The sequence below is a fragment of the Rana temporaria genome, chromosome 13, assembly GCF_905171775.1.
Source record: "Rana temporaria chromosome 13, aRanTem1.1, whole genome shotgun sequence".
In the NCBI taxonomy this organism is placed as follows: Eukaryota; Metazoa; Chordata; class Amphibia; order Anura; family Ranidae; genus Rana; species Rana temporaria.
Window position 1 is genome coordinate 73,043,592 of NC_053501.1, and position 13,876 is coordinate 73,057,467.

General features: G+C 40.5%; 1 protein-coding gene across 1 annotated transcript in view; it reads right to left on the minus strand.

Annotated features, from left to right (window-relative positions):
• Positions 1-264: 264 nt before the first annotated feature.
• RMDN3 (regulator of microtubule dynamics 3) overlaps positions 265-13,876 on the minus strand; it is a 97,657-nt gene continuing 84,045 nt past the window's right edge. The window contains exons 10-13 of the mRNA XM_040333578.1: positions 10,578-10,676; positions 6,618-6,671; positions 1,781-1,861; positions 265-681 (exon numbers count right to left, since the gene is read on the minus strand). Of these exons, the coding sequence (XP_040189512.1) occupies positions 613-681; positions 1,781-1,861; positions 6,618-6,671; positions 10,578-10,676 (303 nt within the window). The 3' untranslated portion in view covers positions 265-612. The remainder of the gene's footprint in view (positions 682-1,780; positions 1,862-6,617; positions 6,672-10,577; positions 10,677-13,876) is intronic.

A 13,876-nucleotide genomic window follows, 5' to 3' on the forward strand; every position in this document is an offset into this window, starting at 1 on the left:
TCCGCGAGTCCCGCGGCCATGGAGCTTCGGACCGGGTCGCGTGCACGCGCCGGTGGTGCGCACGACCCCGCGGCTGGGCTTAAAGAGACACATACATGGATGTGCCCAGCAGTGCCATTCTGCCGACGTATATCAGCGTGAAGGGGTCCTTAAGTGGTTAATGGCTGTGTGTTGAGTTTTTTTGAAGGGACAGCAAATGTACACTGTTATACAAGCTGTACACTCACTACACAACATTGTAGCCAAGTGTCATTTCTTCAGTGTTGTCACATGAAAAGATATAATAAAATACAAAAACGTGAGGGGTGTACTCACTTTTGTGAGATACTGTATATCACACACACCTTCCACTTCACCAATATTACTACCAAGCGCTCATATTCTCTCCAAAAAATACATACATCACTAGAGCCTGAATAAGAATAAAACAAAAACTCTGCACAGTTTCTGTTTTCTAAACTTGTGTATACAATTTCAGATTAGGTTCTAAGATCTGAAATTTGATTTCATACTGGTATAGTATTTGCCCTAAGATTAAAAGCTTCATGAAAAATGGATCTAAAGCATGTAAATCCATAAAGTATATATGTATATGCGATTCCGAAGAGGTAGTCAGAATAGATCGTTTTCTGTAGCTGCAGACATCAACAGCTCCTCCAGGAGGGGTGCGCTTTCTGTATCCTGATGTAAAACAGACAACAATTTACAATTCATATAAAATCTCCCACATGATGACAGCATTCAAATGACTTCTAAGCAAAGCGCTCAAGAAATATTTTATTTCACCATTTATAATCCCACTCTTACAACTATAAAAAGGATTTATATGGCACTTGAATTGAGGGCCTCCAGGCTGTCCATATCCAGGCTATTATGACTAAATCATACTTTTTTTTTCCAAGAACACTTACTAAGCCATGTCAACTTCACATAAAGTGTAGCCACATTTTCCTTAAAGCGGAGTTCCGGCCACAATTTCACTTTTTAAATATAAATACCCCTGTAATACACAATCTTAATGTATTCTAGTAAAGTTAGTCTGTAAACTAAGGTCCGTTTTGTTAGGTTGTTAGCATTTAGACACTTTATAAAATAGAAATTGACTGGGGCCATCTTAAGTGTGGGCATCATGAAGCCAGACTGTATGACTTCCTGGATTTCAGCCTTGCAGATCTCGAACATGCTCAGTGCTGCACAAGCAGTGTAATAGGTTTCAGATCAGGTTTTAGCACCTGTACTGTCCAAGTCACATGACTCTTCGAGACTGGGGAGTGCACAGACTCCTGGAAATTTACACCCACTACATTCCCAGGAGTCTGTGCGGTGTAGGTTAGGAAGCTTAAGCACCTAGGTGCAGGAAGAGGGAAGATTAACTATTCTGCCTAGCAACAACACTTTGAAGGCATCTAAAAAAAAAAATTTTTTTTCTTAAAGGACTAATGACATTTTTTTTTAAAACTACCGATGTAATGTTACATTTATGGGTGGAACTCCACTTTAAGCCCTCTGCAAGTGCTATGATACCCCTCCCCCGCCCACACAGGGGAGTCCACGACAAAAATAATTGACAACTCTGTGGCTGGTGGACAGAAACTCTAATCTCTGGACCCTGAAGAAATATGCCATCAGCAAACAAGTAACAAAATGCCAATGTAGCTCTAACCTCCAAATCCAAACATTCCCATGGACTACGGTATATGCATCCATGTGCGTGGTTACTAGTTAGGGAGTCAAATTCAGCCGTCTATTAAAATGTGATTATGAAATATACGGTACATACTTCTTTTGTTAGATCTGGAAGCTCCACTGCCAGTTTCATCCAATCGTTAGCCCTACTGAGGTCGCCCAGATCCATATAACACTGCAAATTCAAAGGTGAGGTTAGCAGTCTGTTTAAGAATATACCATCCCACTAAATACATTTTAGATGCTTAGTAGAACATAAAGCCGTGCACTGTAAATTGTCATCCTATTCCTAACACCAAGATATTTGTATAACCAACAAAAGAAAATTTCCAATTTAAGAGCCGGTTCACACTGCGGCGGCACGACTTCGGGGGCGACTCTGCAAGTCGTCCTGAAGACAAGACGATTAGCAAAATGACTTCTGTATAGAAGTCGCCCCGAGCCGCCCCCAAAGTCGTACAAGAACCTTTTTCTAAGGCGGAGCGACTTGCGTCGCTCCTATTAGAACGGTTCTATTGCATAGAATGGGACGCGACTCGTCAGGCAGTGTGAACCGGCTCTTAGGGTCCTACATACACCTAGAGCACAGGTGTCAAGCACAAGGCCCGTGGGCCGAATACGGCCCCCTGGGCCATTTCATGTGGCCCTCGAGCCTCCAGCCCTCCTCTGGTCCTCCTACAGACCCTGCACTATATGTTTTCAAGCAACGCATCCATCTTCATCCCAGCCCCAGCATAGGGAAAGGGGGTGCACTGTGATGTAAGGTAGTATAGGAGAATCAACTTTTGACGGTGGGGTGGCTCTTGACATCTAATGTAAGGGGGGGGGGATGCTCTGGACATCTAATCTTACAGATACAACTGGCCATTTTGAGGGCAATCATAATGCTGATATGGCCCACGATGAAATAGAGTTTGACACCCCTGACCTAGAGCAAACTAGGTGCTGGCGTTTCCTTTCATGTTGACATTTTTCCCTAGAGAGAAAATAAAACATGGTCACTCCCTATTATTCACAACAGATACTTTAAAGAGAACCAGTCAAGAATCTGCTCATGTAGTTATCTAAAAATTCAGTCTTTGTAACGGTACAGGTTGCTGTAAAGGCAAAGTTTATGGTGTTTACGCTCATTTAGCTTCACTTACTTTGTCCGAGTAAGATGGTGTGTCAATGGGTCAGAGAGATCACTCACTGCTCATTCAGCAGATGGGAGACTTTGGGGTAGTCTAATAAAGATAAATCGGCTCTTCACTTTGAAAGTATATTCTTATGCCTCGTACACACGACCGGTTTTCTCGAAGAGAAAACTGCTATTTTTTAGATTGGTCGGGAAAACCGGTCCTGTGTTTGCTCCATAGCAGTTTTCCCGACGAGAAAACTGCCTGCAAAAAAATTCGAACCTGCTCTATTTTTCCCCGTCGTGTTTCCAGTCAGTCTTTTTCTCGTCGCAAAAACCGCTCGTGTGTATGCTTTTCCGAGGGGGAAATAAAACCTGCATGCTCAGAATCAAGTATGAGACGGCAGCGCTCGTTCTGGTAAAACTAGCGCTCGTAATGGAGATAGCACATTTGTCACGCTGTAACGGACTGAAAAGCACAAGGCTGAAAGGCGCGAATCGTCTCTCACCAAACTTTTACTAACACGAGGGTCAGCAAAAGCAGCCCAAAGGGTGGCGCCATTTGAATGGAACGTCCCCTTTATAGTGCCGTCGTACGTGATGGACGTCACCGCGCTTTGGTCGAGCGCTTTTTTGACTGAACGTGTGTATGCAAGGCAAGCTTGGGAGGAATCACATTGAGAAAAACTTCAGGTTTTGGCATGTCAAAAAAAACGGTCGTGTGTACAGGGCATCACTTGTGAAAATTCACTTAGAAGAGAGTATTCAATTACATGCAAAAAAAAATATTTTACTTGCACGTGATTGGATTATTAAAATCAGCAGAGCTTCATCTCATTCACTAAGCTAAAGGGAAAATTCCACTGCAAAGTAAAAATTCCCTTGTAAACAGGAACAGCAAATTTGTCTTTAGTAAATTAACCTTAGTGTGTGAGGTCAGGTAGTTGACAGTGCAGCAAGTGTCTGGCCTCGGGTGATCTCTGACCCTCAAACTGCCTCAACAATGGCAGCTCTCATATTTCTATCCTAAAGGATTCTATTTAAGAACCCTCTACTAACATAAATCAAAATACAATATTTCCCAGGCACCTATTCAAGAAAACCAGCTGTTTGTTGTAATATTTTGGCCGATTTATCTACCACTATATATGACTTCACTACACTGTTCAGTGATGCTGGGTGCTGTAATGACCATAAGCTGGAAACCAAGGATAATCAAAGTGAAGAAATGTCATCAGCACATTAAGGATTCCTCTAAAGCAGGGGCGTCAAACTCAATTTCATCGTGGGCCGCATCAGCATTATGATTGCCCTCAAAAGGGCCGGTTATATCTGTAAGATTAGATGTCCAGCGCATCTCCTCCCCTTACATTAGATGCCAAAAGCCACCCCCACCATCAGAAGTTGAGTCCCCCACTCTCCCTTCCATCACAGTGCACCCCCTTTCCTTATTCTGCTGCTGGGAAGAATATGGATGCATTGCTTAAAAACAGAAAGTACAGGGTCTGGAGGAGGGCTGGAGTTGTGAGGGCCACATGAAATGGCTTAGGGGCTGGATTCGGCCCGCGGGCCTTGTGTTTGACACCTATGCTCTAAAGGGTCCAAGGATTCCTCTAAAGCTTTATTTTCCGTGGTCACATGATAAATATGAAGCAACGTTTTGGAGCCATGCAGGGCCCCTTCGTCGGGCACCAAGCGTGGATCCGAAACATTGCTGTATATTTATTATGCAAGCACGGAATAAACCTTTCAAAGAATCCTTGGTGTGCTGATGACATTTCTTCATTCTACTAACATAAAAGGAACTATAAACATCGAAGCACAAACTATCACCAAATACTGGGAGGAAATGGTGGAGCTTACCAAATATAAAAAGAAGTCCAATTTGCAGTAAAAAAGATCTGTGCTCACACATTCTCAATAGCTATGTCATACCATTAGGATCAGAACAGGCACTAGATCACTTAAGACTCCCAGATGGTGCCCATACCGACCTCTCATTTTGGCCGCCCTATGTTTCAAGTTGTGATGCTGCCATATAAATGACTTGACATTTACAGATAAGGACTTTTGACTTTTCTCCGCTTTCTTGATGTACATACTTGTTCCAGGCCAATGATTTCAAAAGTCAATGGCTGGCCCTAGACGGTCTGAATCTTGGCCAGTTCAGCAGGAACCAGCCAAAATTCAAACCATGTATGGGCACGCTGAATTTACTAAATTGACCGATTGATCAGATTGGGTATAACCCCCCCCGGGAGAACACAATGGCTCGGCAGGAGGGATTCCCCTGTCAATACTGACTGTGTTGGAGGAAAAGAGTGCATCTCTAGCAAGGACATTTTTCCCCAGTGGGGTTTTTAAGCAGCGAAAATTCCAACAATTACAAAATTATATATTAAAAGGGTTTATTAAATGTGTATATTTAAACCCTTTTAATATATAATTTTGTAATTGTTGAAAAATTTCCTTGCCAAAATATATCGGGGTGCGCAGCGCTCTTCACTTTCCATATGTGTGTCTTTTTCATTTAAGAGTGCATCTCTTGCCTGCAACCCATGGCTGCAGGAAAAAAATTTGCTCCATGTATGGCCTGCTTTAGCCAGGCAGTAAGCATTTTCACAAGGTCAGGCACTGCTGGTTGCCATATTTCTCCAATGGCAGGTTTACTTTATTTAATGTGAAAATAGCTCAGGATATTCCGGCAGAAAACAGGAGATATATGACTGTTTCGTGTGAGTGTATGCCAAGCCTTCTAGGTCTTTTCTGCTGTGCTGCCCTATGTTATTACCACAATACGACTTATCGCCTATCAGTTGGATGGTATATAACTGCTATGTATAATATAGAGGATTTACTGCCATGTATTCTATCCCATCATCATATCAAAAAAAATAATAATAATAGAGAAACAAGGAATTAGCCTTTTCACCATGACATAGTCAGCCTTATGAAAAAATAAATAAAAAAGAGTCAAAACATGATTCTAGTATAATTTTACCCAGTACAACATTCATAATATGTTATATAATATATATCATTGACAGATAAGGTCATATGAAGGATGACCCTTTATTTCCCACGATACAAGCAGTCATGCTTAGTACAAGTAGTTTAACAACAACAAAAAAAGTAAGAAGGATAGCGCTGCAGATGTGATCTGTATCTGGTTTCAAAGCCATATTTTACCTCATTAATTCAGAGGAGTGAAGTGCAGATTGTTAAAACCTCATTTAGCAGAACAGCACACTAGAGTCATTGTGTCAGGCTGATATAGCACTTGTTAATATAAGTTGCTCACCCCTGGTGCACCTTTCTCTGGCACACAGCCAATTCCTCAATTACTTCCCGTTATGCTATACAAAAACTTGTTAAAAGTATTCAAAAAAAAATTCTTTAACCGGTTAAAAAAACAGTAATGAATTCCATATGGAAACAGCATGCTATCACTCCACTATATGTAAAAATATACATCCAATTTAGAGAAGCAAAAAAGTGTGCTGGTTTATTGAATGGGATACGATTTGAAATTCCTAAAACATTTCCTAGTGGTATGAATGCGTGTGTGAGGAATGTAACATTTACAGTGGATGTATTTTTTTAGGATATATTTAAATATAAATACTAACAAGTTTAAAAAAGAAACTGGCTAAAAAAACTGTACAACTCTCAATATATATATATATATATATATATATATATATATATATATATATATATATATATATATATATATATATATATATATATATATATAATTTTCTATGCTTATGCTTTATATGAAGACTGTTGCAAACTTTGGTGTAAGAATTACCTTTGCAATATAAACCCTTGCAGCTTTGGAAAATCCCGGGGACAGCTGCTCAGCCTGTATCAAAATAAATTCAGAAGGTAAAACCATATAAAAACTTGTACATTAATATTACAATGCACATATAAAAATAAGTTCTGAGCCTTGTAATATCAAATATAGACAAAACATATTATAGACCTAGATATAGTTAAAGTGGAGGTTCACCCGAAAAGTAAATTTTTAACCTTAGATTGAGGCTCATTTTGTGAAGGGGAATCGGGTAGTTTTTTTTAAAACAAAGCAGTACTTACCGTTTTAGAGAGCGATCTTCTCCGCCGCTTCCGGGTATGGGCTGCGGGACTGGGCGTTCCTACTTGATTGACAGGCTTCCGACAGGCTTCCGACGGTCGCATACATCGCGTCACGATTTTCCGAAAGTAGCCGAACGTCGGTGCCCAGGCGCCGTATAGAGCCGCACCGACGTTCGGCTTCTTTCGGCTACTCGTGACGCGATAGATGCGACTGTCGAAAGCCTGTTGGAAGCCTGTCAATCAAATAGGAACGCCTAGTCCCGAAGACCGGAAGCGGCGGAGAAGATCGCTCTCTAAAATGGTAAGTACTGCTTCGATTTTAAAAAAACTACCCGATTCCCCTAGACAAAATGAGCATCAATCTAATGTTAAAAAAATAAATTCGGGTGAACTCCCGCTTTAACATGAAAAACTGTTGATAAAACTAAATGTTATAGCGATATAAAACATACATATATAAAAGGTAACATATCTATACTGAAATTGCATCAATGATCAAATAATAATAATAAAATGGGATAAACATAATAATTTGTTATGGTGCTGAATACAAAGGCATATCCCAGTAAACCAATTTTTCGATAGATACATGCAGTGTGTCATAAAGCGTATGATAGATGCATTCAGATAGTTTAATCATTTCCATCTTTGCAAATACCTGTGGCCATGGAAGAGATGAAGAACGCCAATTATGAGGCATCACCCATTAGATAGAGCTTGAGGCCTCGTAAACACACTATAGGATCGCCAGAGGACAACGGTCTGAAGGACCGTTTTCATCAGTCCAAACTGATCGTGTGTAGGCCCCATAGGTTATTTACCCTTCAGTCAAAAAAATGAGAACTTGCTTTAAAATTTAACAGATGGACGCCTAACTGATAGGTCAAAACCGATCGTTAGTATGCAAAAGCATTGGTTAATAAGCCGTGCATGCTCAGAATCAAGTCGACGCATGCTTGGAAGCATTGAACTTCGTTTTTTTTCAGCACGTCGTTGTGTTTTACGTCACTGCGTTCTGTAGGCGCGACGGACCATCAGTCAGCTTCATCGGTTAACCTTCATCGGATGGACTGATCGTGTGTACGAGGCTTAAAAGGGTATGTAATATTCTAAAACAGGGGTGGGTATATCAGGTATAGGGGCACATAAAAAGGCATATTTGTGGGGTTAGGGGGATTGTTTTACCTGCTCATGTGGCAGTATGTTGCCACACAGGTTGTAGGAATTTACAACTCCACAAAAAGTGCCATGATCAGGGCATACCCTGTAGCAGCAAGGAGAATCTGATGGATAGAAAGTGCATCTTAGAGGGGGTCATATTCCATCTGGTATATAATTTATTAGGCCTTTCTCTGATATATATAAAACAGAGATACATTTGCGCAGGTTGTTAATCGTGGTATTCCAGTCCTCAGTGGAAAAGGAACGGTCCAAGTCGGTCTCCTACTGAAGCACAGGTTTAGAGGTTTCAGGGACAGAGAATTTGTTTAGCCTCGTACACACGATCAGTTTTCCCGACGGCAAAACTGAGGTGCGCTTTAGGCTAGGAATTCCAGTGTGTATGCTCCTCAGTTTTTCCGATGGGAAAACTGCCTGAAAACCTCCGGACAAAAAAAGAGAACCAGTTTCTTTTTTCCGCCAGGAAATCCGGCGGACTTTAGGCTGGCGTTTTTTGGCAGTTTTCCTATGGAAAAAACTGCGATGGAGCATACACATGATCGGGATTCCCAGCCAAAACTCCATCGCAGTTTTCCCGTCGGTAAGACTGCCCGTGTGCAAGGTAAAGATTGACTGAGCAGGTTCTCGGCTTTCCCTTCTAGAAGTTCCCGTCGGAAATCCCGTAAGTGTGTACGAGCCATTTAAGTAATGATATATACGAGAGATCATTTCTTTATCTCTTGCGGACAACATGCAAATTTAAAGACTCTCCCCTGCAGAGAAGCAGCCAACCATGGTGGGAGATTAAGGAGCATACCTGAACATTTAGATTTACACCCAGACCTGAAAGGCCCTGTAAGATCTTTAGTTCAGTAATACAATCTGGTAAATAAATATGGGGCAACAATATAAATAGTAGAACATCGTCTGCATATAAACCCAATTTTAATTTCTTTGGGCCTTGGTATGTTCTTTAATTTTTAGCATTTCTAATTATGCAAGCTAGGGGTTCAATAGCCAAAACGAATAAAAGTGGGGATGGGGTCGCCCCTGTCTAGTACCTCTCCCTAAGGGGAAGAACTCCGAGTTACTACCAGGGAGTTTCATTCTAGATTGGGGAGATTGGATTAAAACGTTGCAGCTGTATAAAAATTTGTAAATGTCAAATTTAGGGAGTAGACAATGTACATACAGGCCATATATACAGCACATTCAGTGGGCACATGTATTCGTGAAGGGAATAGTTTGGGCCAGCTTAGCCAAAATTAACTATTTAAAGGCACGGTAAACATGGAGTTGGGTTTTAAGTTCAGTTAATGTTGACTGACTTACTATTTTTGCTGAGCTTTAGTAAAAAAAAAAGTGAAGCGATTTTAACTTTGAATAAATAATCGTGTGAGAGAAATTAAAGAAACAGGCTTTTTGATGAGACAGGAGTCGTGATTGAAGCAAACAATGATTTACCTTATTTACGAAGCTCATTGAATATGTACTTTGCAAAAATAAGCAGCTTCTACTCTCCCACTTAATAAATACATTTGAAAACCACTCAAATCAGTGAATACTTTATGAAAAGCAAGGGTGCACATGGCATGGCAGTTTGCAGACAGATTTTCCAAATTGTGACATATATTAATTAATAGACAGAGAGGGGATGTGCTTTCTTCCCAACAGGTACAAGGAAGGGTGCCGCATGGGTGGAGCACGATGGTTGAGGTCGGTTAGTTGTGCTCTGCTACCCATAGGCACTGTTCACGCTCTACATGTGAAGCACCTAATAGCTTATCCCATTGATGTTAGACTTGCCTCTCAGAACTACATCTCCCACAATCCTTTGGGACTGTAGCAATGTTTATATATATTGCCAATCAAGTGCTGAAGAGATGGGGGGTTCCAGGCTGGGTCTTCCCACAGCAGGGGATGGAAGGATGACAGCACTGCTCTGCAAGAACTACGGGGAAATATTGAAAAGACTGGTATCCCAGCTCAAGGAGAAAAGCAAGTGGTCTTATTTGGAAATTGCAGAAAGTAAGCCATTTGGAGATCACCTTTTAATGAGATTTAGAAAAGCTGCTCTGTTTGAAATGATCCTTACAGATTCAGCTAAGGTACAGGGATTTCTTTACCAAGAAGAATCAATAGATGTAAATGGAGTTCAGCTAAAGGCTTAGCTTGTCTTTTGCAGTAGCTTTTTTGTTTTTTATTATGAAATTAAACTTTTGGTATAGTTTTCTGATTTTGGTATCCCTCCCTACCTGACCATGGTAAATCTGGATCTGAATAGAACCTGCTAAAAATAAATTTGCCTCAGTTTTACAGATGGCGGCAGTGGGCCTGGTCCTGCGCAGCGATGACATTGCCCACCCTGGTAAATACAGTATTATACTTGTACATAGTCAATCTCTAAATCAGAAATAAAAAATAGTGAACTAAACCATCAACATTTGCATATACTCTAGGTCTACTTTAAAAGGAGGGGAAAAGTGTGTATTGGCACTGTGCAAAAGCTCACCTTTAGGAAGTTTTGCAGAGCCTCATCAATGGTAGCACTTGGTGGAGTTTCATACAAGGCAGAAGCAGTTTTTCTCTCCAACCATCCAAGATTAGCGACCTAGACAAACAAGAGTTGGCCGAATCATGAAAGTTTCAGTACAGGCAGCTTTAGGTGACTTGCTATATCTAAATTTATATGTTCTAATTTAGGATCAAATGTTTATACACTTGTAGGGGCTTGAGTATTTGTTCTTAAAGGAGAACCGAGCAATCATATGAATGCTGATTGTTCAGTTTCCGGTTGAGAAACACATATATAGGTAGATTCAGAGAGAGTTAGGCCGGCAATCTGCGCCGACCTATGTTTAAGTGTATTCTCAAACAGAGATACGCTTAAACATATCTAAGATACGGCGGCTTGCGCCGTCCTATCTTAGGTTGCAATATTTCTGCTGGCCGCTAGGTGGCGCTTCCATTGCGGTCGGGGTAGAATATGCAAATCACTAGATACGCCTATTCACGAACATACGCCCGGCCGCCGCAGTACATTTACGCCGTTTACGTAAGAGATAGGCCGCCTAAAGTTAAAGCTAGGCCCTAGGTGGCGTAGCCAATGTCAAGTATGGCCGCCGCTCCCGCGTCGAAATTCGAATTTTTTACGTTGTTTGCGTAAGTCGTCCGTTAATAGGGATTTACGTCGTTTACGTCCACGTCGAAATCAATATGCCCGTGCGGCGTACTTAGCCGCAATGCACACTGGGAAATGTAGGCACCCGGCGCATGCGCAATTTAAAAAAAACGTCAAAAACGTCAGGTCAAGCCCCATTAACATAAAACACGCCCCCTTAGACAAATTTGAATTAGGCGCCCTTACGCCAGCCCGCTTTAGGCTACCCCGCCGTAACTTAGCAGGCAAGTACTTTGAGAATCAAGTACTTGCCTCGCTAACTTACGGCGGCGTAGCCTAAACACGCTAAGCTACGCCGCCGCAAAGTTGGGCCAATCTCTCTGAATCTACCTAATAGTGTACACTGGTAGGTTTAAAAAAACGGTAGGCTAAACAGTCATGTTCACATGCCAACAAATTTAAAAAGGCATAATAACGAAATTATAAATTTATAAAATATATATATATATATATATATATATATATATATATATATATATATATATATATATATATATATATATATATATATATATATATATATATATATATATATATATATATATATATATATATATATACACACACACACACATATATATACACATATATATACACACACACACACACACACTAAAAAGAACATACAATCCAATATTTTACTAAAATCACATTTTATGTTACCATTAATTTTTTCTACTTGTACTACGTTTAAGCTTGACCAGTCCGCAATCCAGACACCAATCACTGGCAAATATATGCATAAAATGCACAACATATTAAGCTACATGTAATATCATTTCTGGTGATAAGCAAAGGATTTAGCGAACATAGATACACCACACACAAACATCTGCCTACTGCATAAGTTAATTCAAGCAGCATTAAAGGGGTTGTAAAGAGAATTTATTTTTTTTTTTTAAATAACAAACATGTTATACTTACCTCCACTGTGCACGTCTTCTGGGGTCCCTCAGCGGCTGTCTCTGCTCCTGCCTGCAAGAACTTTACACCTTCATGCGAGCGTGTTCGCATGGTGGTAAGTTCTTTCGGGAACGCTCCTGTGATAAAGCCAGCGGATATAGCCGCTTACTGTATCACTCGGGCGCCGTGTCATTGGATGTGATTGACAGCAGCGCGAGCCAATGGCTGCGCTGCTTTCAATCCATCCACTCTAGCCAATCAACGACCAGGCTGAGCGGCGGTGAAGAGGACGTCGGGGGCGAGCGCCGCAGGTGACCGGTCTCAGGTAAGTAAAATGGGGGGGGGGGGGGGGCGGTGCTGTCGGATGTTTTTTTATCTTAATGCATAGGATGCATCAAGGTGAAAAAACATGTACCCTTTAGTTTCCCTAAAACAAAAATGTAACATATTACAGCTTACCAGTAATTAGATGTGGTAGCTGCAGTAGTTTTCTTATTCCCCCCCCCCCTTTATTTTTACTTGTTAATCCAGTCAGCAAGTTATCTCGTGAAATATACCGTATATGTTTGTAAACTGCAACATATAAAATGTTTGTTTTTTTGGGTTTAATACCACTTAAATTTCTCATTTGGTGCGATGATGATGATAATAATGATAATTTTAACCATTAGTACAACTGGCAACTGACATATTATTCCTTCAAACTGTAACTTAATAGCAAAGAACAGATCCAGTAAACCAAGGTTCCCATAAACAGGACAATTATCTACTGAGAATGGTGGCTTAGATGCTTTTCGTCTATCAAACTTATAAATGAACAACAGCAATAGAATATTGTTTAAAAGACTGGATTGCCTTATTTAAAAATCTGAATAAAAAATGTTGAATAAAAAGACTGGATTGCCTTGTGTATGTAGCTCTTCTAGAACTATTTTCACCCTACATACTATGGGCCTTCAGCCCCCACCTGTACTGCCACACTATCCCTTATAGACACCTGTGTAACATTTTACTGAACTCATAGGTGAATGCTTCTTTCACCTATGGAAAAGAGAATGATCATATAACCAATAAGATCTTCCAGTATCATGAAAGGTCTTTCCATCTGACCAACCCAAAGATCTGGGTTTCTCGCTGTATGTGCCTGAATCACAATACTATCAGACAAGAGCCAATGCAAAAACGTGAACAAATAATTTAAAGGCTACATAAAGTATAAACACTCCATTGGAAAAGGCATATTGCGCGTTATTTTTAGGTTTAAATGCTGTATAAAGTTCATTTTTCGTCAACCCACATATCCTCTTCTTAAAATTAAGTTGCAAGTTTGCATTTGATTTGATTTGTATTTAACTACAAACAGGTGTCTTCAGGAATGTTTTTTTCCAAGTGGTCAATAAAATAAGTGATCATACATGTTTAGTTCCATTTTCTCTTATTTAGTAATATCAACATGTGCATCAGAGGACTTGATGTTTGGTGTTAATGTGTCTTTGCTTGTTCATTTGGGATGCTGTTAACAGTTCATGGAGGGAAATGCAACTAGTTCATTTTAGGTACCGGGCATGATTCGAACCGGTTCATTCAGGAACTAGCCAATATTTGAACTGTTTATGGGAAGGCTGATTGTACCAAGTTGATAGACCAACTTGGGTACAACCAGCCTGCCTGTGGTATAGCCACTAACAATAATCATAGTCTTCTCCTAGCAGGGAGGATACTATGTC